The sequence below is a fragment of the Lycium ferocissimum genome, chromosome 7, assembly GCF_029784015.1.
Source record: "Lycium ferocissimum isolate CSIRO_LF1 chromosome 7, AGI_CSIRO_Lferr_CH_V1, whole genome shotgun sequence".
Classification (NCBI taxonomy): domain Eukaryota; kingdom Viridiplantae; phylum Streptophyta; class Magnoliopsida; order Solanales; family Solanaceae; genus Lycium; species Lycium ferocissimum.
Genome location: NC_081348.1, coordinates 45,481,802 through 45,508,470, shown reverse-complemented (window position 1 = coordinate 45,508,470; position 26,669 = coordinate 45,481,802). Strand labels below are relative to the sequence as shown.

The 26,669-nt window shown below is 33.8% G+C and overlaps 1 protein-coding gene across 3 annotated transcripts in view; it reads left to right on the top strand.

Moving 5' to 3' along the window:
• Window positions 1–22,294, top strand: part of LOC132065347 (heavy metal-associated isoprenylated plant protein 3-like) — a 36,014-nt gene extending 13,720 nt beyond the window's left edge. Inside the window, exons 1-4 of one of the 3 annotated variants that reach the window (XM_059458688.1) lie at window positions 18,018–18,074; window positions 19,109–19,389; window positions 21,073–21,160; window positions 21,468–22,294. In XM_059458688.1, coding sequence (XP_059314671.1) covers window positions 19,123–19,389; window positions 21,073–21,160; window positions 21,468–21,985 — 873 coding nt within the window. In that variant the 5' untranslated portion in view covers window positions 18,018–18,074; window positions 19,109–19,122 and the 3' untranslated portion in view covers window positions 21,986–22,294. Of the gene's footprint in view, window positions 1–18,017; window positions 18,075–18,315; window positions 18,364–19,108; window positions 19,390–21,072; window positions 21,161–21,467 lie in introns of those variants that run through there. The other 2 variants (XM_059458689.1, XM_059458687.1) reach the window with 2 other exon arrangements.
• The last annotated feature ends 4,375 nt before the right edge of the window (window positions 22,295–26,669 follow it).

Here is a 26,669-nt window from a genome sequence, read left to right as displayed (position 1 = left end):
GAAGATTTGAAATCAAGCAACGAGCTCTTTCAAAAGAGTTCGTTCATCCTTTCGCAACACCATTTTGCACAGGGTCATCCTCACAATGCAATGTCGAGTAATTCCTTCATTTTTGCAAAATTCGTTGAACTCATCATTACAAAATTCCAAGCCATTATCTGTTCTAAGCCGCTTGACCTATTTTACCTGTTTGCTTCTCAATCAAAACTTTCCATTGTTTGAAAGTTAAGAAAACATCACTTTTATTTTTCAGGAAATAAACCCAAACTTTCCTTGAATAATCATCAATGAAAGTTAGCATATACCTAGCACCACCTTTTGACGGGGTACGAGAAGGACCCCAAAGATATGAATGAATGTAATCCAAAGTACCTTTTGTTCGATGAATTGTTGGAGATTTGAAGCTGACTCTTTTCTGCTACCCGGTATTTTCGGTACTTTGTCCACATAGGAGACCTCTTTGCTGATAATAGAAAGACCTTTCTCACTCATATGCCCCAATTGCATATGCCACAATTTGGTGATGTTGGAATCACGTTGATTTGATGTGGAAACTACAAGCAACAGCACCGTAATAAAGTGGATCCCTATAAAGTGTACAACGTACCAGATCTGCGTGCTTTCATTATCACCAGAGCACCTCGAGAGATTTTCAAAACTCCACCTTCACCTGTGTATTTACACCCAAGAGATTCTAGAATGCCCAATGAGATGAGATTTTTCTTTAAGTCAGGAACATATCTAACATCGGTGAGAGTTCTCACCACGCCATCGTGCATTCTGGTTCGGATTGTACCTTTACCAATAACTTCGCATGGAGCATGTTTTCCATCAAGACAACTCCACCTCCAACAGATTCGTATGTGGTAAACAAATCCCTATTGGGACACATATGATAAGAGCAACCGGAATCTAAAATCCACTCATCGTTAGATTTCAAGCTATTGTTAGTAGCTAAAAATATTGTTCCCTCGATCTCATCTGCAGCTACACTTGCTTCAGCGGTGTTAGTATTTTGGTGTTCATTTTTCTTTTCCTTATGCTTTTCTCTGTTTTTCAACTTATAGCATTCGAAAATAATATGACCTTTCTTATGACAATATTTGCACACAACATGTCTGTATCTAGACTTTGACCTTGATTTAGACCTCTCACTACTTGATTCTTTCTTATCAGATCTACCTCTTACAAACAAGCCTTCCCCAAGGGGTGTACTAGTTTCCCCAGTAATATCTCTATCTATCTGTTCTTTTGATTTTAAGATAGATTTGATATCTCTATAAGAGATATTATCCTTTCCATAAAGCATAGTATCTCTTATATGTTTAAATGACTGGGGAAGGGAAATAAGCAATAACACGGCTTGATCCTCATCTTTAACTTCAAGATCAATATTGCTCAAATCCATAAGAATGGAATCAATTGCATCAAGATGTGAGAGTATAGAAGTACCATCAACCATACGAAATGTGTAAAGTTTTTCTTCAGGTAAAGTCTATTTTCCACTGTCCTCTTCATATACAGGGTTTTTAATTTTTCCCATATGCCTTTGGTTGTGGTTTCTGCAGATACTTCACGTAAAACCTCATTTGAGAGATTTAAAATGATACCTAATTTTGCTTTTTTGTCTATGACGGCAAACTCGGGGTCCGTTATACTTTCTGGTTTCTTCTCCTTTCCTTCCAAAGGCCATATCTAAGCCGTCCTGAATTAGGATAGCTTCCATCTTCAATTGCCACATCCCGAAGTTTGCACTTCGGTCAAATTTTTTAACGTAAGTCTTTGTTACAGTCATCTTTGGCTACTAAAATTAACCCGGTTAGATCCGGCTCTGATACCAATTTGTTAGGATCGAGAACCCGGATAATGCGAAATTTAGCCAAATAACGTTATAATGACAATAACAAAGACAATAGTAAGTTGATAACAACAGCAAGCAAAGAAAATAAATGAGGCACAAATTTAACGTGATTCGGTCAGTGTGACCTACGTCCACGAGCGAAGAGGAGCAATTTCACTATATCAACAAGAGTACAATAGAGAGTACAAAATTAGAGTAAATACTGTAATTACCCCAAAAAGTATCCCAAGAGAATAACCTCACAAGATCACTCCAAAGAAGGGTTCACACAAGTGTTTTCCAACACACAACTCTCTTACAATAATACTCTAAAAGAAGAGAAGAAGACAGAGAAAGAGAAGCTCTTCAAATTGTTTTTTTTTTTTTTTTTGTGTGTGTGTCTTCAACTATGGGAAGCTCTTCTATTTATAGCAAGAAGTACTTGGTCTCCAAGTTTGATGCCATGTAATGTCATGAACAAATGTATCCACCACACATATTAAAACTTGGTGCCCAAGTTCAATCTTCCACTTGGATTCTTGCTAATAGGCTTATGCCTATATCAAAATGAAGGCCATATTACATGGTTGATTGAAAGAAGCGTAGGAGCATGTTAAGCTAGTTGCAAGTTGCAACCTCCTATATATAAGGGTTTAATTCATGTCAGTTAATTTATAAAAAGGAAATCTAGTCCATGGATATATAGGAGAAGGAAAATAGGATTTCAAGAAATTTTTCCGTGATCGAGAAAAAATGGATCTTTTTCTTTTCCTTTTAATGGTTTGTACTAGGAGGACACAAATGGTGTAAAATAAAAAGTTTGGGAGTTTTATACAATATAGCTGCGTTCCAAATTAATAGCCAACTTTGGCTAATGATGTAATTACATTTTATCGAGAGGCCAAATGTGTTAAAAGTATAAAGTTTCCCAGATGACCCAAAATAAAAACTGATACTATAATGGGCTTTCGATATTTTTCAGCATTTTTCCGGATGAACAATATTCTTTGAAAAGCCCATTCTCTATCATTGCCAAAAACAACAATATGAACCACGTCTTGTAAAGCACCAGAACCACTCATGTTTGTCTAATTCAATTCATTCAACAAAACAACTTACTTAACCTTTTCGTGTTCTTTTTTGGTGCACAAAGTGATAGGGTATATAGTTTGAATATCCACTAACTAATTCAATTCATTCAACAATACAAAAGCACTAGGTTTTGTGCCAACAGGAAAGCAAGCAAACGGACGATTCTAAATATGAGCCCGAGTTGGGGATTCCTTACAAAGTACGATAGAATTGGAATATTATTATTCTGAATTTCATTTGCTTCAGAATAAAGACACAAAGAACGAGAATAGCAAACATCATTTCCCTTTGCTACCAAATAATGAGCTGGTCTCTTTCGTATGCTCATTTAGGAATCGTGAAAAAATGCAGAAAAAATGAAGTTTGTAATTTTAAAAATAAAATAAATTTACTATACTATAAAAACATCATCTGTGTAGATATTAAAATCTTACAAGACGGGACAAGACCCTCCCATTGCCATGCATAAATGCATTGAGACCGATTTAAGGATATATTAGGCAATATATTATAAGTAGTTTATAATCGTGTGCTGGGATTACAACTTACCATAGGTTAGTGATTGGTATTTTAATTGCACTACACAAAATACTGTTTGCTACAACTTAAAAGGGTAACTTTTTCAACTCGATGGCAAATGATTCATTGCTTGATCATGCTTATATGGAACTCGCAAGTATTTATTTCAAAAGCTTTTTTTGTTAAACATAAACTTTAAGTACTCTTTTGTAGTTCTCAATTACTATAAAAGTCTTACTTGAAATTCAACTATTGTGATGCGGAAACATATATAAGCATTTATGTAGCGTGCATGTACGTAATAAAAACGGTCTTGGTCTTGCTGCAGTCATATTAACCGACCGATTAAAGTTTTTCCTAGGATTCTAAATGCTTTTCAAATAAAGCTACACGAAACTCACTTTCTTGTTTAATTCACTTTTTTGATTTATTTATTTTACTTTGTCCTTCTCCGTCTTTGTTTTCTTATCGTTCTTGTTCTAATTGTTGTTGGGAATAAACCCACCACAGAAATAATATTCACGGTATTTACAGTGAAATAATAATGTAGCACTGTGATATGATTAATCAACAAGAATAAAAAGAGCGATAATGACACCAAGATTTTTACATGAAAACCCAAAAGGAAAAAAAAACCACGGATTGAGAGGAGCAACTGATATCACTATAACAAGAATTTTACACTTTATAGGTCTGAGTCAATACTCTAAAGATCACTACACACTCAAAAGAAATAACTCTCTTTTAAGATTTTCCCACCTCACTATAATATCGCTCACACTCTCTATTTTTCTTCGCAAATTATTTTTTTATCTGTGAATGTCTCACTCTCTTTCTCTCTTTGTTTGGTGTGATTCAAAATGAAGAGAAAACATGTTCATTCGTAGAAGAGCTGAACTTGGCCTCCAAGACTGCCACAGGAGGAGTTTTAATTTTGCTCCACATAACAAACTTGGTGCCCAAGGACAATTTCCAACCAAGTAAAGTTGCGCATGTTTATTTGCTGCACATGGGGCTGACCCCAGCACTAATTCCCCTTAAACTCTTCTTAGTAAGGGCTCGTTTGGATATACAAATTTTTTCTTTTTAAAAAGGATCAAAAAATTATTTAATAATACATTACAGTCAATGTTCTACTCAACTTAAAAATTATAGTTTTTCGTATTTTTCTTAAGAAATATTAGTATTATTTCAAGTGAAATGTGTGTCTAAGTACATTAATGTTCGAATGTCCTTTTTTAATTTAACTTTAAACACTAGTACCTTTTTCAAATATATTACCAAATTAAATTCATGTCCAGAGGCCTACTAATTAATGCCAATGATAGATAAACTGATTCATAGAACTCCAAATGAATACGAAACTCCCTTTCTTGTTTTAGTCACTTATAAAAAAAAATAAAAAAAAATAAAAAAATTGGCTTGGTGCTTCTCCTTGTTTGTATCCTTGTAATGATATATTTAATATTATCTTATGTAAAAGTAGTCCGACAGACTCCTTCCTCCGCCAACGCAGATTAGTAACTGAGCCGATTATTAATTGGATATCCTTTATCGAAAAGAAAGTTATATTGTTTATGCACATTAAAATTATTTTTATATGTACTCTATCAGTGTAAGTATTTCATATACTATCAGGTCATCTTTACATGTGTAGAAGGTAACATATCTCATTTTTAAGATATTAAATTCTACAATTAATTAAGAATACTTACCTATAGATATCTTTTGAATAAACTAATAGTATAAATAATTATTTAAATGACCGATATATAAAACTTCAACTTTAAATTATATCTTAAATACTCTTAGTAAAATTCTTGATTTCTTTACTAACGAGGCTACGCCAGTGTATAAAAAAACATTGTTCACTTTATTGCTGGCATTCTCTTTCTTGTTCTTTCTCTTTTCCCTTTAATTTCCTTTTCTTTATGAACCATTCGTCAACACACTTGCTATAGAACTAAGTCAACGTATTAAGAAAAAGAATTCATCATTCCTTTTGATAGATAAAGAAATTTGATAGATAAAGAAAGAATAAAGAAGCACCCAAAATCAAAAATAAAACAAAGAACAAAGAAACCTCTTCTATTCTACTCTTGAAAATGTAACAAATTTTTAATTAAAATGTTAAATTTTAAAGGTGGATTTAAGAAACGACTTTAGTCGGCCAATGCTTTACAGCTAACATGGACACAAAAGTACAAAAAGTGATAAACCCAAAAAGGCCCAAAAGGCCAGAAAGGACTTCCACTAATCTGACAGGCCCACACAAACAATAACTTGCTTCCCTTATCAGACCGAAGTTTCCTACCAACCACCCAAAGCCCAAACGTCCTAAAAGCATAGGCACTTTGGTTTTGGTCCAAATTAACTACTTTATACAACTTCATCCATTTTATAATTATAAAATATCCCAATGTTTGATTATACATTAAAAAGAATTAAAATTGAGGTCTATTATAAATCTGAATATACTTAAAACAGACTAAAAAACATGACATACGAATTGGGATGTAAGGAGTGCAAAATTGATTAAGAGAATGCAAAACTTACCAGACTCAAATTACATACATGCAGAAAGATAAATTCTTGAGAGACCTCTCGAACTTTAGATTATTACTAATACATCATCTTAAGTATTCCCTGTGATCCTTGTTATATGTTTTTCTTTTGCAAGCCTTTTAAGAAATTATAAATAAATAAATAATTTAAATTTAATTTATCTCTATCTCTCCTCAATAAATATGCATTGCATTTAAGAGCAAGGTTAGGATAATCTAATTAGTATTTGAACAATCATAATATCAACCAAGAATCATTTGTTTTTCTAATCAAATTTTAAAAAACTTTTGCACGTATTCTCAAGCGTTTATTAGATAGCTAAATTAACCACATAAAATGTGTCATCTTATCTAATTATACACATCAGTCTCAATCAGAAAACGCATGAGGTTATAAGGCTTATTGAAGCGAATGTGACATATTTTAGGTGGTTAACTTATCTACGTAATGAGCATTTGAGAACATATAAAAAAAAATCTAAAATTTGAACCGAAAAGCGTCAAATAGTAACACTTAATCGTGTATTCATATGCTTAATTGGAACACGTTATAGTTCGAGTGTCTAAATGAAATCTGCTGACAAGTTTAAGGCGCTGTCAATATATTAAGTCAAATCCAATTATATTATAATTATACAAAAAATTAATAGCTATTCAGATTAAAAAAAAGTAATTAATATGATACGACCAATTAAATTACATTGATACCATGATATGGAGTATTAAAAATGGCTTAATGCATATGTGCCCCCCAAACTTGCACCTTTTTTCCATTTTGGCACCTCAACTAAGTGTTGTTCCTATTGAACTTCTGAATTCGTCTTTAAGTGTGTCTATCAAATACAATTCGAATTACATTATATTCCATCTTCAATGTAGCAACATGCTAATATATATTCTAATTTAATTACGTCATCTTTTAACTAAGATTAGCAGCAATTGAGAGGGAAAAAAGGAGCATCTCTTAATTAAGCTGGCAGTAAAAAAACAGAACCAACAGAAACCGACACATCTATGAACCTAAAGAATAGCTTATCACATATCTAAAATATTGCTTTACCTTTATTTTCTCAATTTAACTTTTGCTTCTGACGAAAATCAAATTTAAAGGGTTTGATAGACATTCAGGAATTCAATAGGAACAATACTTAGTTAAGGTGTCAAAACAAAAAAACTCGTCCATGCAAAAAGTAGTAGAGAAAAGACATCATTTAACCCCTGAACTTGGCACGAAAACTCGGTTTGGAAACTAAACTTAACCTATTTATTTACCCCCCTTAACAACTTACGTTTTAAATATTTTCCCCCCTCTGGCCCGGACACAGGCGCGTGTTTTAATATTAATTAATTTTTGTTAACGTTTTTTTTTTAATAGAAATCGACGGGGTAACGGTTATAATACCGTTCCCCCTTCTAATCCCAACCCGACCCACCACCCTTTAGAACCCTAAGTTGTTCTTCAACTTCATCTTCATTTTCATCTTCATCTTACATTTTTTTTTTCCTCCATTCATGAAATTCCTCTTGCTCACACCATTGCTCCTTCATATATGTATTCTTCCTCCACGAAATTTCTCCATCAAATTTCTCCTCCAAATTTCCCGTCCATAATCACTCTCTTTCTAATTCGAAAATTTTGTGGGTTCATAAATGTCTCAAGGTAGCCAAATTATGGCACCATTGTAAATCACCTCACTTCATCGACTCGTAGTAATCCGGATGGAAATTCTACAAATGTTCGAGGCCTAAGGGCAATTAACTTGTGGATTTTGGGAATGGGAAGATGAATTGTTCCCTGAGATTCGGTGGAATAATGTTCAAAATTTGACGTTCGTTAGATGCGGTCAAGACCGAAAGGACAAATTGCAAGAAGAATTAATTGCCATTGAGGCTAGACATCTAATTGAAGTTAACAAAATGAAGGAGGAATTAATTGGCTTGAAGAGTAAAAAACGACAATTTGACTTGAAAAAGTTCTAAACTTGGAGGAGAAACTTGCAAATACAAGGATGTTGCTTTTGACTTCGTGGGGAATATTTATTGGCTTTTTGGCGGCTTCGTTAATCAACTGAATTTATGTTGTTGTATGTTGTAATCGCGTAGTAGGTAATGTAAGAACTTTATGCTCTCGTTGTAATGTAAATGTCATGGAAGAACTTTATGCTCTTGTTGAAGAATTTTGTTGTTATGGAAAATATTACCTTGAAAATGATAGCAAAAGTCGAGAAATTTTATAAATTACTTTAAATAGAGAATCGGAGACTTAATCTATCAATACTATCTCCGGATCCTCCTTTACACAAAAAATACTATGCGGTTCTCATCTAAACATGCCTTAAAACACAACACATCTCCTATCCCTAATCATCAATGAAGGCTTTCCGGCCTTGAGCGAGGCGCGTGTATACGCCAACCTTGTATTTCATATTTTACTCATGATCGTCGTAATGAACAACAGCGTCCTTGTCCGTGTTTGGAAGAAATTCCAGTATGTCAGTTGGAAGGATCTGCAAAAAAAACATGTTATTACCAAAAGACGTAAAAGAACAATTGAAAATATATAATACGACAACACTTACGAAATCGTCTTTTTCGACGTACGATTTCGTCAATTCTTTGTCAAAACATGCGGCCATTTCCATGTCATCCATCTTAGATGAAGGTCGCCTTTTAATGTCACTATATGTGTTAAGAGTTATTTGAGTTGAGTGAAAGTGAGATGGAAAGAAGGCTATTTATAGTTGAGTTGAGTTGTAGTGTTAGTGTGATCAAGTAGTTAATGATGTCTCGGATTCATTGGTTTTGACCATCACTCCCAAGTACCAACTACCATCATTTACTAACTCGGATTCAATGTGTTTATAAATCTGTATAATGCATTTACTTGCATCCATTCAATGCGTTTGACTTTGCTCAAAAAACATACACGACGTGTAAACACTACTCAATTGTTCTTGCATTTAGTGTTATACATGTATTGCGGTGACAAGCTTTTCTCTGCATTTAATGTCATACACAACTTTGCAAAATATTCGAGAAAATATCTGAAAAATTGCGATCACAAAGCTTAATATTGCAAGAAACGAATGTCAATACGAGGAAAAATTGCGATCGGCTTTCCTTAATATTGCAACAATAGAATGTCACTACGAAGGGCAAAATTACTGATCCATGACTTCAAAATTGATAAAGTCTAAGTGCATATTTGTTTGACAAATGTACATCATCTACCATAATTGTTTCACAAAAACAACATTAAAATCTCTAGATCCATCAATCTTTATGATCGATACCCGAGACATAAAATCTGGATTTTAAAACTAATTCAACTTCATTTTTCCATTTCATTTCTAGGCAGCTGATGAACTCGTTTGACTTAAAGAGTTCAACTCAGCAACTTTGGCCCTTGTTCTCATTCTCTTTTGTCCACTCATTTGTTGAAGACCTTGTTGTGTTATAACTGAACTACTTTTCCATTTTAGTCCTCCTGGTCTTGGTTTGTGTTGTCCAAGACTACCAGTGACTACTGCTGAATTCATAGGCATGGTTGAAGACTGATTTGCCATTCCAGGTTGCATTAACAAAATAGATCTCCATTAGGCTAAATAGATCTCCATTAGGCTAGATTGTTTATAGTAAATGGTTAATGAGGTTGCAAACTTACATTGACAATTTTGAAACCACTTTGGTCTGGAAGCACTCCCATTCCCACAACTCTTGGCCTTTTAAAGGGTGCCCTCTTCCCGATGCGATGCACTTGCATCGAACACATTTAAGGTGTCAAACACTTAGAATTGTAAAATTGATTAAGTGGTAATTTAACAAGCTAAGTAATACTGTGATGTGAGACTAATTACCCTTCCGGATTGAAATCTTGAACATATTTAAGTAGTTAGACTCAATGTAAGATTGTAATATTTAATCAAGTAGTAAATAACAAGGAAAGTTTTTACATTTGGTAGAACCTCTTGTCTTCCCTTCCTCTACTTGGTCGGGAATTACTTGCATCGTAGAAGAACTAACACTTGACCTTGTTGAACTAGTACTTGTCCCTCTCCCCCTTGCCCTTCCTCTGTCTCTCTGATTGTGGATTTATAGGACAACCCTTCTTATTGTGACCACTTTTCATGGCACGAAGCTCAGCAATCTCAACTCAGCCTCTTTTGATGCCTTCCACCGTCTTGTTTTACTCTCTGCTCCTTTCTTCTACACTTCCTTCGGCCTACACAGCGGCGCTTTTTAATCTCAGGTGGGAGGACAGGAGGATTGGTTGACTTTGGCCACATTGCCATATTAGTAATAGGTTGAATGAATGAGTTGTAGGTTTTGAGGTAAGTGTCCTTAGTGTACTAATGTGCAACATAGTCAATAGGTTCCAATTTTCTGAAATGAAATGCAGATATGGCATGACGACGGGGAATACTGTCGGCATCCAAGTTCTACAAGTGCAAGTATTGTTGCTCGGTTACTATGAATTTATTACCCCGAACTTGAGACCTCAAAGCCATATTCACCATTCCATTCAAAACTTTTTACTTTGATGTGTTCTCTTCGCAATACCTTCAAAGCCGTTGGCCGATGTTTGTTATCCAAGTCTCGGAAAACTCTCTTAGTTGTCCTACCCTTCTCATCATTTTGACTCTAATTTCCTCAAGCATTGTGATATTAGTCTTGTGCCTTGGCTCCAAAATCCAGGAATTAAAACTCTCGGCCATGTTATTGTCAACACTATCACAACAGCTAAGGTATTTAAAGTAGAGCTTGAACCACCTATTTATGTTGTAATACAACAAATATCCATTTATTCCATCACCTAACTTCTCCATATAATCCAAATTTTTTTGCAACTCCTGCTCATATGTGGACTTAACACATTTTTTGGAAAAATTGGCAAGCACATGTCTTGCACACATTCTTTGTTACCGCATTTGGCAACGGATCCTTAAGGCTATATCCGGAACAATAACATATAAAAAAATATTAGGTGACGATCCAAGTTAAAGAGAATGAAAAAATTCGAGAAATCAATAACCAAGAATACATTACCTTTTGCATATACGAAAGAGTTGTCAAATCGGTCCCATCTCCAAGCTCAAGATCATGCCTTAGAATGTTGACAAACCATCTCCAAGTAAAAGTATTCTCAATTTCAACCACGCGCCCGAGCCGGTGGTAGCATCTGTTGTTCCCGTCACTTACAAAACGAAAAATTGTACTTTACTAACATCTTTTAAAAAACACCCATCCAACCCAATTGCTCTCCTACTGTCACGACCCAACCCCGTAGGCCGTGACTCGTGCCCGAGTTGGACACTCATACGTACCCTTACCCCACATAAGCGTAATAGCAAAATAAACATATATAATAATTAAAGGTATTATCGGATGGGCGCACGAAGCGAGTATGACGCACGAAGGCCGATCGGGGCTCCTGAAAGTACACATACAATCCCCCAACATACACGAACTTACAAAACATATACGAACCCACTATACATGTCTACGTACCTCTCTACAGACCGAAAACATAAACATATGACGGGACGGGGCCCCGTCGTACCCCGAATCTGAATGTACATACGTATCGAGAAAAAAAGGTACGTTAAGCTCGAACAAAGGAGCGAGCGCGGGCGATAGATGACCTAGGCGGGCGGATCGCAAAGCGCGTGTACGTACTCGTGGGCATGAAACACGGCCCCCGAAGGAAGGGGGTCGATACGGAAAATGTCGAATATGTAAAGCGAGACGGTAATAAACAAAATCAAAATCGGAACGAATGTGCGGAGAATGAACAAAATGCGTATGTGATCAAAATACATGTCGAGAAATCGTAAATAGTGTATGCGAAAAACATATGCAAAGCGGCCCCGTTAGGGACTCGGCGGTCGTGTGGTCGCCCCCGACGCCGGCGCCACAAGCATAACGGATCATAACATAACGGATGGCCATATCGAACATAATCATAACAAAGCGTACATGGCACAACATACACCACAACCCGTACGTATAATACCTGCCCCCTCACACCGGAGCACGGCGAACAATGCGGAAGTACGCTTGAGAACATATCCCGGCCGGGCTCGGTGTGGGAAACATTGAGGCATCCACGAGTGGAGTAGTGAGAAGCGAATGCAATAAAATACCATATAGGTTTCCGAGAGACTCGATGAAGCATAGCGAATAACCAATCAAGCAATGGAACCGGACGGAATCATATTAAGTGGATATCGGATGTCATAATGAATTACGGAGAAATAACCGTTCTATGATCGTTTCCATATCCCAAAAATAGTTTATAAGACTTAAGGAAATATTTAAAATAATTTTCATTTAGTAGTTAAAATAGTAGTTAAAACGTTTTCTTAAAAAAAGCGCTCAAAACCAATCATGAACATAAAGGGGTAAAATCGGAATTTAAGCGGGTCCACCTCGGGACAACCGAGGCGATGGGCTTGAATCATGTATATTAGGCGTATGGAATCATCTATATAGGTCCTAGGGGCGGTTCATAATTTTTTTTAGGCAAGGTGTGAACATATACCTAAACTTTTCATCAAAACATACTTGGAGGATTCAATTCTATTGAACGAAAAAGGGGCATTTTCAAACGCGGATTCCGAAGAGCAGAACACTTTCCAAGGCGCAAATCCGATCCTAGTACACTTAGATCATGCCAAGAAAGAGATAGGAAAGCTTTACATACCTTTTACGCCTTTAACGTTCTCCAAAACTCAATTCTCTTTTAACGAAACCTATAAATGGTCAAGTTCGCCATAAGTTAACCATAAGGCTTTAGGCATTCATTTTAAACTATTCTTGTCTAACAAAATTCCGGCAGCACCTCCCTATAATTATGACGCCCCGAGAATTCAACTCTGTCAACAACAACCATACAAACATCAATCATCAACTAGAATTGCTTATGAACATAAAGAGTCTTTGTTTTACACAAAGCGGCAACTTTCAAACTAACTTCACATTTCCAAGCCAACATCAATATTTTCATCATCATTAACCATCAAGATTATTCTAACATCATTAGGAGGCATTACATATAATTTATCATATTACTTGCAAAATATGCAAACTTTCCACCGAAACCATAACTCGTCCGAAACTTCCATTCTTCGACGAACATATTCATAACACATGATCATCTCTCAAATTCATCAACCACAATCACAACTAGCATTTAAACCATACATTTCCATAATTACATCACAACTATGTTAACACACATACTTTGCCATAATAACGCATATGCAATTCTAATGCAAACTCGCATCTTAAACCTTTATTTACGCTATAAGGAGCACAACAACGCAACTAACATATTAAACAAAATAAATTTACCATTGATTCATCACCTATACCTCTCACGGCCACATGCAATTTTTTCCAACTTCATTCCATTTTTGTTAGACTTTCATTTCCAATACAAATTCATAACCACAACCATAATACAACATAAAATTTAATATAATCTAACTACATGTATTCGGCCATATGCTCCCATACACCAACTTTACTACCTTCCAAATTTCCATATTTTCTACTCCTTTACATGCAACACAACACACACAAACTTTCATAACATGAAAAGAAAGGATGAATTCTTACCTTACACTTCAGCTTCTTCCAACTTCCTTAAGTTGTCCAAGCAACAAAACCAAGGCTTAATCTTCCAAACCAATTACACCAAGTTGTAAAGGAGGCTTAATTTAGTAGGAAAATAGCAAGAGAACAATTTTAGGAGCAAGATTTTTGAGGATAAAATCCCTATGGTTGAGAACTCTCTCTTTTCTCTTTTTTTTTTTGGTCTTGTTTTCTTGTTCAAAGTTTCTTGAATTTTCTTGAACTCTTGCTCTCTTAATATAATTATTTAGTTGTCACATGGTTGTCACATGACTTAACCATGGGTTGGGCCAAGCCATACATGGCCGGCCACCTGGGCTTGATTTCCATTTAATTTTCAACATTGGCGATGGATCATTTTGAAAATTCGCGGGACTAATTTGCAAGATTCCAATTTGCCCTTAACCTTCCTTAATATCTCCGCAAATATTTCCTTAAACATCACATGGTAGAATCCAATGGATACCTTAATTCCCACCATTCTCTCTTTAGAATTTTAGCATACGCGCAAAATGCGAGGTATAACACCTCTGACCGGCCTTGAATGCCTTAACCCGTGGCATCAAAACAAATATATAAAGAGGGCAATTCCACCTGCAAAAGTTTCTTCCTCTGCCCTAACCACACGTATTAGTCCTTAAAGCTCATCTTGTAATCCAAAATTCTTTTGAACTATGATTTGTTGCAAAACAATGCTTCATTTCCTTGCCACGTAATATACAGTTCCTTCTTACCAAATTTTGAAGCTTAAAAATTCTAATGCCGGGTTCGAAATAATTCTATCCTTGTACAAAATACAAAGAATTTACCAACTTGTTCTTTGTTGTGCCATTGCACTTGTGAACAGGATTATAATTCTTCCAACAAAATCATTTGTTCTAGAATCGTAAGCGGCAAACAATAACCATGGACGAAGCTTTTGTTGGTTCATTGACGTATTTATCCAACTACACATTTCTTAAGTACCTAGTAATTTTCCTAAAATTTTAGCACTTTCAAATGCAAGACAGCTCCCAAACTATTTTTTTACACTTAGGATAAAAAATAACCCTATTTCTATTTCTTTTTGGTCTCGCTCGACTTTTTGGTAGGCTTTTCACCACCCTTCGTCATCTTCATCATCGGATCTCTTTTCAAAGCTAACGAGTTCATTTGAGTCATAAAATGGCTCATCCCCACCCAATTTTCCTCCAAATGTACTCTTACTCCTAGATAAATATTCATCAAATATATCTACACCCCTTTGTACACAAATTTATCCTTCGGATCTCTTCAACTCTTTTCTTTCTTCTTTTTGATTTTAGAGCAACCCATCTTTCCTTAGAACATCAAAAATTCTTCTTCTTCAAATTTCATTGTCGGACTCTCATATTCACTCTCACTTTCTAAGTCGGAATCATCATCGTTTTAGTTAAAAGGCCCACCCAAGGGTTCATCAATTACTTCAATTTTCTGCCCCCAATGTTTGACTATCCTCTTCCCCTACTTTTTCATTTATATCTTTTGGGGTTATCACTGCCCCACAGGGGGTAATAGGTGGAAGAGCGGGGGGGACCCAATAGGTTCCTCAACAAGATGAGTCACAAAAATTACAACAATATCTCCGTTTTTTAATTGAGGTCAATACCGAATGTCATTATCACTTTTAACTTCTACTACAAATCGACATTTAAGTGGTCTAATATATACGAACAAGATGAAACATTATAACCGATTTCTTTAACATAGTAAACAAGCTCAAAATAAGAGAATTTATCAAGATCAACATCAAAATAAGCGTCACACTACCTCCAACATAAATACGAGGGTTTTTCTAAAATTACCTCGTCCTCGAAAGTCACAAACACGTTCATTTTCTTCCACAAAACCTAAAATTGAAAACAAATGAAAAATTACAAGATTCGAGAAAACGAAGTTAAAGATTAATTTTTTGCAAGAAATGAAATCGAAATCTAGACAAACCATAACGAGAACAACAAGAATCGTGTACCTTTGTGGCTAACTAATCTTCAATATCACTCAGAAACGACAAGATTTACGTATATTTTCAGATTTTAACTTTGCAATGATCGGTTTGTGGAGGTTTGGTTGTGTAGTCGAAGGGGAAAAAGTGTCGATTGGAACCGTGGTTGGGTGTTTTGTTTGGGATGGGTCGGTTTAATTGGGGGTGGGTCAGGTTAATTGGGGCTGGGTCGGGTTTTTATATGGGGACGGGTAAAAATAAGTTGGGGAATTAAAAAAGGCCAAAGTCATAGATGGACCCCTGAACTTGTCCTGATTTTCCATCTGAGAAGAAAATGATCTGAAAGATAAAATGTCTGAACCCTCAGTGGCACACGCGTGAAGCTCACTTGCCGACATGAAAAAATAGACCAATGACATGGAGCCATATCATGTTACCTTTTTTTTATTTTAAAATAAGCCATGTCAACAAAAACAATTAATTTTAACAAAAACTTTTTAAAATCTATTTAAATAATTAAAAAAATTGAAAAACCCAACCCATCATTGTGCTCACCTGCTTTTTTTTTTTTATTTTTAATTTTTAATCATTAAAAATTAATTTTAACAAAAACTCTATTTTAAAATCTATTTAAATAATTAAAAAAAAATTGAAAAACCCAACCCATCCTCTCGATGACCACCTCACCGCCGCCAGCTTTCTTTTTAAAATTTTTAATCATTAAAAATTAATTTTAACAAAAACTCTATTTTTAAAATCTATTTAAATAATTAAAAAAATTAAAAAACCAACCCCGTCTGCCATATTCCTTTGATTTTTCTATTTAAATAGCGTTTTGTTAAAATTAATTTTTAATGATTAAAAATTTAAAAAAAAAAGCGTGACGGCGGCGAAGAGTAAGTGGGCTATCGGAGAGGATGGGTTGGGTTTTTCAATTTTTTTAATTATTTAAATAGATTTTAAAACAGAGTTTTTGTTAAAATTAATTTTTAATGATTAAAAATTCAAAAAAAGAAAAAAAATTGGTCTCTCACGCTCTGTTTATAGCATGAGCCCGCGTGTGCAGGGCATAAATGGCACGTTTATCTTATATTCGGGGGTTCGGATTGTTAACGTTTCGGCAACGGGACAAGTTAAATCTATGACTTTTTAAAAAATGACGTGAATCAATTAGGTTGTCTAACACTACCCGGCCCTCAACCGTCCGGGCCACTAGAGGGGAAAATAATTAAAACGTAAGTTGTTAAGGGGGGGTAAATAAATAAAAGTTAAGTTTAGTTTCCAAACTGAATTTTTGTGTCAAGTTCAGGGGTTAAATGATGTCTTTTCTCTTATGTAGTATCATGATGATAACATAACATGCATGTATACTTACAACATCATGACATGTCACACACATTCCCATGACAGCTCACTGTACCACACGGTCCACTCTCCACTTCTCTCGCACATACACATAAGAGTCACAACTGCCCTATACCCACTATATAAATTCACACACTCTCTCTTTCAGTTTTAACCAAATTTCATTCCTTTTAGAGTTTTCTAGAGTGTTCTCAAAATATCATCACAAAATGGGCGAGGTAAGAACAACAAAAAATTGATTATTTCTATAGTGTTTTGTTTTCCAGTGACTTTTAACCATAAATTTTGAAGTTGAAATTTGAAAATTTGAGTTTTTGCATTTTACTTGGAAAAAAAATTGAATTCACTACCACAGTATTCTCAAATTTCATTTTTAATAGTTTCTAGAGTGTTCTCAAAATATCATCACAAATGGGCGAGGTAACCCAAAAAAAAAAAAAAAGTTTATTCTATCTATAGCGTTTTTGTTAGTTATTTCGTACAGTATTTTATTTTCCAGTGACTTTTTCATAGATTTTTAACTGAAAATTTGAGTTTTTAAAGCTCTGTTTGGTCATGCATTTTACTTGGAAAAAATTTGAAGTTTTCTGATAGGAAGTGAAATTTCTCCTATAAACTACTCTAGTCTGAGTTACTTTTCTTACAACTTGAAAATATTTCAAAGATAAATTCTCAAAATCTGATAAAATTTCATGGCCAAATTTTTGGATATGCATTTTATTTGAAAAAAATTACTAAAATTTTGTGAGTGGAATTGAAATTTCTTCCAAAACTGACTCATTGTTTAGAATCTGATCAAATTTCATGGCCAAGCATATATTTGAAGACAAATCTACACAATCTAATCAAATTTCATTTGCCAAACAGATATTTGAAGCTAAATTTTCAAATTCTATAGCTAATTTTGTTAACATTTGCGGTTTTTTTTTTTTTTTTGGTTATTTGTAGAAGAAGAGTAAGAAGAATAATGAAGGAGGAGAGAAGAAAAACAGTGGAGAAGTAGTGCAGAAAAAGGAAGGAGGAAATATATGTTTTGAAGGTATATATGTAGAAGGCTGTGTTACTAAAGTTGTTAAAGCAATTCGAAAGTTTGAAGGTATATTATATTGCCATATTCCGTTTGATTACCAAAAAACAATGATTAAAAATTGTGTTTGTTATTGTTATTATTCATTGAATGTTTTGAAGGTATAGTTTTATGTATTGGTTCAGATAAATTCATTTTTTATTTTTTTTAAAAAAAAATCAAAAATGAAGATTTTCATGACTATGATGGCATATTGATTAATATAAATCCTTGTGTTTGATTATCACAAACAAAAAAAAATGAAAAAAAAAATTAAGAATTGTGTTTGTTATTGTCATTGTTCTTCGAAGTTTTGAAGGTTTACTAAAAGTTATTGGGTATTGGTTAATATAAGTCCTTTTTTTATTAAAAAGAAATAAAAAACTAAGAGTTTCATGACTTTAATGGTGTATTCTGTTGGATTATAAAAATAATTAAAAATTATGTTTGTTATTGTTCTTTAAAGTTATGAATGTATACTTTGATGGCGTATTTTGTTGGATTATCAATAAATTAATTACACATTGTGGTTTGTTATTGTTGTTGCTCTTCTTTTTGTTAGTGCTCTGTTTCAATGTTTCTGTATTTTGCTTTAATTGAAAGAAAAATTGACAGTTGTGAGTATTAATTGCTGCTTGTTCTTCAGAGTCTGAGTCAAAATAATTACTGCATTTTTGCTTTTTTCAATTTCTCAGAATTGATGTTGACTTGTTTTCTCTCACTATATTTTTTAATTATGTGTGTATTTTGTGTTTTGTGAAAAGGTGTGGAGAAAGTTATATTCATTTGTGCTTTTCAATTTATGAGAAATTGAGTGTATATTGTTACTTCCTTTGTTTTCATAATTGATACACTGGATATATTGTTGTTGTTGGTTATATATTTTTACTTATTTGTGTACTGTTTTCTTAAATTTATAAAGGTATGGAGAAAGTTATGTGCCTTTGTGCTTTTCAATTGCTCAGAATTGATTGTATGTTGTTACTGTGTATGTTTTCATAATTTTTGTTGTTGTTGATTGCATATTTTACTAATTTGTGTACTGTTTTCTTAAATTTTAAAAGGTGTGGAGAAAGTTATGTGTGATGCGGATTCGAAGAAGTTGACAGTAATTGGAAAAGTTGATCCAGTGATGTTGAGGGAGAAAGTTGAACAGAAAACACACAAGCATGTTGAACTTGTCTCGCCGATACCGAAAAAGGACGGCAAGGACGGCAAGGGAAAAGACGGTAGTGGTGGCGGTGGTGGTGGTGGTGGAGGAGAAGAGAAGAAGAAACAGAACAACAAGGAAAATGATTCAAAAAAGGAAAACAAAGGAGAAGACAAAAAGACTAAAGAGAAAGAGGTACTGTAAAATTACTGACTAAGAGCCTGTTTGGATTGAGCTTATTTTAGGTGCTTTTAATTTATTTAAAAAGTGCTGCAAAATAGCAAAAATTAGCCACAATCTACTTTCTCTATCAGAATTTATCTTAGAATTTCAAGAGTCAGCCAAATTTTTCTTTGACCAAAATCTCTTTATGTCTTTTAAATACGTTTTAAGTCATTAGTTATTGTGATTTAAACTACTCCCTCCTTCTCAAAGTAAGTGTCACCCTAGTAAAAATTACACTCATTAAGAAATCAATAAATATAATGTATATAATGTGGATATCACTAAACTACCACTATTTTTTTTTAGAATTCACTATTTCTTTGATGCTACGGGCATAATTCGAAACACATGCCAACTATTTCTTTGCATTTATTTTGGGTCGGAGAGAGTAGTTTTTAAACATATACTATAAAAAATTATAAATCAAAAAACTTAAACCTTCTATATCCGAATTTTTAGAAGTTTGAATCTCAAAATTTCAATTGTGTTTAACATAAATTGGGACAAAAGGAAGTACTGACTAACTGTTCTTTCTATGCAGCACTACTCTGTTATTGCGTCCTTTTGCTCGTCGTTTTCATTTCTGTTTCATACTTCCATTGTTATTCTGATTCTCTTTTGTCCTATTTACGCACCTGGCGCATTTTAGCTTTTTCTAGTGTCTCATTCATCTTCAATTGTTCCTTCTTTTCAATTCCCAGTATATTCATTTTTCTGATTCATTTGTCTCCGGAATAAGCGGCACAAATCATGTGCACCAAATTGTTACATGCGTATGTTAGCGGTTTCTTCCTGTATTAGCGCATTTTATTGCCAGTCAGTTAACTGTTCCCCCATTTCACATCACTACTATTCATCATTTGAAATTAAAAATCTCTAAATTTCAATTTTCAAATAATTACGTGCCACTCACGTTTATCAGTTACTAGCGCATGATTAGTCAAACTGACAAGTGATTAATTACTGAATATTCTTAAGGCTTATTATTCATTTAATGTAATTCGTACTTAAGGATTTTAATTGGGAAAATAGCACTCTATTTGGAGAAAATATTTACCCAAAATGGCCCTTTTACCTGCTTTTATGTGTTGGGTCTTGTCTCTTCATGCTGTTTTATCATGATTTCTTTACTCTTGTTATTTCTCATTTTCGCACTACTTTGATTTGTTTGTCGGTATCTGACTTTTTTCCCTTGCTTTCTTTTAGTAAAGTGCTTTTCGGAAGCTTAATCCTACCTTCTGGGTGGGGGAAGGTGACGTATTAACCCTCCCCGTACTCCCACTGTGGGATTCAGTTTAGGTATGTTGTTGTTGTTGTTGTTGTTGGCCCTTTTATACAAGGTATATACATTGTCTATATTAAGTGTATAATGTTGTATAATAGTGTATATCGTGTGTATAAACCGTTCCAAAAAAAAAGTTGGCTATGCGGATGTAAATTAAAAATATGCTTTCATGGATGTAATATTTTATGCTGGATTGTATATTATTAAAATTATCCATGTTTTATTTCTGATTAATTTCACAATTTGTTAACAATTAGTCAAACTGATAAGTGAGTCAATTATTACTGAATATTCTGTGGTTTATTATTCATTTAATTCGTGCTCAAGACATTTTTAATTTCTGACTAATTTCGCAATTTGTTATACAGCCTCCTATTACCACGGCTGTGCTGAAGGTGCATCTTCATTGTCAAGGATGTATCCAGAAGATTCAAAAAATGGTTACCAAATTCAAAGGTTAGATTTGAACTATCTAAAATCCTTACTATATTTTGCTGCAAGTTTTTTTAGTACTCCCTGTGTCACAATTTATATGACATAGTTTGGATTTCGAGAGTCAAACTATTTTATTTGGATCATAAATTCGGACATACAATCTTTAAGTTTTTTTGAAAAAAATAATTTACACATTTAGAATATTTAAAGGTTAACAAATAAATCGCGGTCAAAGATTCCTTGTTTGATATAAATGTGACAGAGGGAGTATAAATATATTTTGTAAATTAAATAATGGAAAATTGACGTCCGGTGGTTGATTGTGCAGGGTACAAGGAGATGAAAATAGACAGGCAAAAGGATTTGGTCACTGTGACAGGGTCAATTGACATGAAGGAGTTGGCTGAGACATTGAAGAAGCATTTGAAGAAGGAAGTTGAAATTGTGCCACAAAAGAAGGAAGGCGGGGATAAGAAAGAGAAAGGCGGTGGTGACGGTGGTGGTGAAACCGGAAAAGGTGGTGGTGGAGGCAAAGGCAAAGGCAAAGGAAAGGGCGGGGAAGGAGGTGGCGAAGGGAAAGGGAAGCTGCAGGATGAGGTAGTAGGCGATGGCGGGTTTGGTGGTGGAGAGATGATAATGCGTGGTAATGTAGGTAATGGGATGCAGATGATGCAGCAACAAGTCCAATTCGGGTATCCATACCCGTATATGTACGGGCCGGTTGGGTCAGTTGGACCTGTTGGACCGGTTTATCCGGGTGACCAGTTTCAAAACCCGTACCCCGTATCAGTTCATGCCCCTCAGCTCTTTAGTGATGAGAATCCAAATGCTTGCAGTGTTATGTGATGATGAGAATGGAAAATAATCAGAACTCTTTTTGCTGGAAGATTAAGATAGCATTAGAGAAATTAAAGCTGAAACTTGTAGATAAAGAGAGGGGATGGTGATAACTATTGCTCTAGTAGTATTAATTCTAATATGTGTAATTAGGTTCTAAATATCGTTCAAATGTTCTAAAATTAGATAATGATTGTTAGTAGCTTTTAAGATGGCCTTTCCACTGCTAGTTGTGGCTTAGTTCTGAACTTGTAGAATTTCTTTTGTTTCAAATTTTGTATGTTAATTTAGTGAACGACTCTCTAAGGTTCAGTTGAAGCCATTTGTCTTGCATTTGAAGTTGATTAACTCTTTTTTGTGGTGTACTAAATTAGGATGAGCAATGTCTGCTAGTAATGGTATCTGTTTCATTTCATTGGTAAAAAGGCAAACTGAACAAACTAGTACTCCAAATACTTTATGACTATGATTAATAATGCAATCGGAAAAGTAAGGAGCTCATGGCTTATTCAGAATATTCTTGTATGATTCGTTTAAGATGATTCGTGTAGGGTTAATGAGATCTTAAGATGTGATTCAATTATTCCACAGAAGGGAGATGACAAAAGTTAAAGTGGTGGATTTATTTGCTACTCCAAAAGGCTACTTATAGATTGCTTTTTTGACTAAGCTTACGAAATTTGTTTATTTCGAAACATACATATTTAAAAAGTAATTTGGGAGACTAGCAATGCTTGGTCAAGTTACAAAAGTGTATTTGGGAAAATAAATTTTCTTAGCTTTTGAAAAACTCCTTTTGCTACTAGTTAAAAATACTTACTTTTTTATATTTTTTTTATTAAAGGTTTACTTTCAAAAAATCAATATGAAAGCTTTAGTAAGTACCTCAATTTTCTAAAATAATAATTTTGACTTCCAAATGCCTGGCCAAACAGATTATTCTTCATTTATCCGTCTTAAAATTAAACTCATTCCTGAGTTCCTATAACTTAATTATATAACCTCAAAGAAACCGGTGAATCCACTTTTTATTCATTCCTTTTTGTGGTTAAAAAAATGCTCATATTGTAATCACTGCTTAATGCTCATAATGACAGGGTATAGGTCTATAAACGGCTGCCGCATTATTTTAGAGAGTGATAAGTAACATAAATGGCTATTTAAGGGGATTCTTTAATGGAGATGCAAACCAAATTGAGAAAATCAAGCATGGGTTTTTGCCACAATGTCTACGGCGCAAAAAAAGTGCAATAATGAAGAGTAAGTGGCCAAGACATGGACTTGGCTCAAACTTCCATAAGGAAAGTTTTGAAGGCAATTGACACTCTGTAAGGTGGAGTCTTATATAGGGCTATATCACTATATGGCACCCACTTCTCTTATATACTTAAATCCGCCCCTACTATTTTCTTGTCGTGTATTAATTCGAATGACTCATAAAGACTACATCTGAATGACGATTTTCTTATATCACCATCAATTATTACTAAGTCATTTAATGATTGAAATCAATCAAAGATACTTAAAAAGTTATGCAGTCACTAACAATTAATTGAAGGTTCCAACCCAATAATTAATACACACTCTGTTTTAATTTATGTGAACCCATTTAACTGGGCATGAAGTTTAAGAAAAAAGAAAAGAGTTTAAACTTTTGGTGTTAAATTAGTCACATATATTTTGTGTAACTATAAATCATTGCATAAGGTTAAATTGTTTTCAAATATAGAAAGAGGGCATTCTTTTTAGCACGGACTAATAAGGAAATAAGTTCGCATAAATTAAACGGAGGGAGTAATAAGGATAAAACTAGTATGGAATGGTATATTATCTTTTAATTTTTGAAACTAAACAAATAAAACTGACATTTATTTTTAATATAGAGAACATGTAAAAATGAGCAGATGGAGTATTAATTTATGAGTTCCTATAAACTTTCATGACCCCAAATATAAGGGTGAGTTCTCTTTTCATTCTTTTCTTCTTTTTTTCTGTGGTAAAATGAACTCTTCTATTGTAATCACTGCTTATAATGACAAAGACATAGGTCTATTAACAGCTTCCGCATTATTTTTTAGAGCATAAAAATGAATGGCTATTTTAGTGGATTCTTTAATTGAGATGCAAACCAAATTCAGTAAGTAATTAAGGGCCTGCTTGTACTGTTCTTTCTCCTTTTTTAAGAAGAAGAGGGGAAAAAAAAAAAAAAACAAATCAAAACTGTGTTTGGGTATACATTCGATAAATTTTTTGGTATTCTTAGTAAAACTGAGTTTCAAGTTTGAAAACAAAATTTTGACCATTTTTCAATGATTTGCCTTTTTTTTAGTATGAAATATTGTGGTGGAGCCAGTATTCATATTAAGGAGTATCAAAAAATATAAATATGTCGCGGCCCAGGTTCAAACACACGACCTTAGAGAATTTCTGCAACCCCTTAATCACTGCACTAAATCTTTAGTTTGTATTAAAGGGGTGTCAACACTGATATACATGCCTATCTATCTATATAATGTAATTTTCCGATAAAGAGATGTAGGGTAACTCCGCCCACCAAACATAACTTTTTAGCTTTTTGTCGAATATTATTCTTTCTTAAAATTTATATACACAAACATCTACTAAGAAAATCAAGCATGGGTGTTTGCCCCATTGCCTACGGCGCAAAAAAAGTGGAATAGTAATAAAGAATGAGAGGCCAAGTAGACAGAAACATAAGGAAAGTTTTGAAGGCAATTGACACTCTGTAAATTACAGCCTATATAGGCTATGGCATTGACACCCACCTTTCTTGTACTTGCAACCTTTTGCTTGTGCCTACTAACCATAAGGCTAAGTGTACCTCTCCATTTTAATAAATGACTCATCACCGTACAGCAGACTCCACTCAAAGTTGTTGTTAATGAATTCAATTGTAATGCTCGTGCATTTACACTTTTGTCTCAATCAATTATCAGCAATATCGGTGTATTTTAGACGAAGAGTAAAAATTAAAGAGTGATAATTTGAGGGGCAAAAATTAAAGACCACCCCTAAAGAAGGGAAATCGTGCAAATTGCCCAATTCAATGCACTCATTAATGTAAGCATTTAAGTTAATTAATCTTTTTCTGGTTGAGCTAATTAGACTTAATTAAAATCATAAATATCGAGATGGCATACAACCAAGCACCTCAAAATAAAATCGTTATATTGAAACAAACTTTATGAATTCAACTCTCGTTATTCATTGTCATCCTGAAAAAAAAGTTTATTAACATCCTCAAAAAAAAATTAAAAATTTCTAAAAACAAACTAAAAATAAAAACAGAAAAGACGAGATATCATACATCATGAAAGTAACAGTCACTAACGTTAATAATTGAGATTTCTGTTTAGTAATTATAACATTGACTGTAAATTAAATGAAATTTGGTCAGCCTTGAATAGGGGCAGGTCGGCAGGAGAATAATTATGTCGGCCTAGGAAAGAATCAAGCTTTTTTATTAATCTTAATTTGGACATTTACGTCCTAATCTACTTTTGGAACGCCTAATATTTCCTTTTTATTGAAAATATTATTTTCTTGAAAAATTGAAAGTTACATTAAGTTTGAGTAAAATTTATTTAATACCTCTAAAAAAAGTTATTCAAGATGTGATTTTGTAACTTTTTTTAATTGATATTAGTTAATACAATCATCAAATACTAGGTAAACACAATCCTATATTTCATACCAAATTTTAAAATCTTAACGTCCGTCTGACACTTTACACCAAAGCAATAGATTCATAAATGTGTTTGTATTTATACTTCTAATACTTAATCATGATTAATTAATTCATATTTTCACTTTATTAAATCAGTAACTATAATAAGTTGAATTAATCTAGTATAAACATTCGATACAGGTAAGCTTTTACCGTCCATGAAACCATGCTCGTGTCAAACTCTTTGTTTCCTACCAGAGTTAATGTGTTGGTGCCAATCTAAAAGGTATATCTAAATGTTGGTGCCAATTTGGAGGAAAGAGAAGAGTTTTGTTGGCATAACTAGAAAAATACTTCTACACTAGCTTAAAGAGTGTAAAGAAGGCAATTCCTCTCGTAATGAAATGACCTGATACGATTGATTGATCTTTGGAACAAATAAATCTTTTGTCATTTTATTCCGCCCTTTTTCCATAAAGAAACACTTGTTCATTTTCTATAGATACAAAGGTCTTGCCTCATACATTTTTTTCATCTATTCGTATGATTTGTTGCGATATTGACGGCCAACAAGTGTGTTGGAATTTAAGTATCTCTATTCCAACAAGTTAATTTCCTTCTATTATGAGAGGAAATAATTCTTTACTCAAATATTGTGAGGGAATTAGATTAATTCTCTAAGTGGTCGTTTGGTGCATGGTTAATTATAAGGTGTTTGATAGGATGTATAAATTTATCTCGGATAAATTTATACCTCCGATAAAACAACTTTTGGTATAAGGTATAAAATAATCCGGGATAAATTTATACAATTTATCACTTGTACCAAAGGGATTATTTTATAAAAAAAAGATGATATAAAATAATCCCACCTTATACCTTCTTATCCGGCTCTAATTTTTTTGTACCATGTTTGATACAAGGTATAAATTTATCCGGATAAATTTATCCCTTTTATAGATAAAAATTTAAAATAATCCCACTATATATCCTTGGGATAAATTA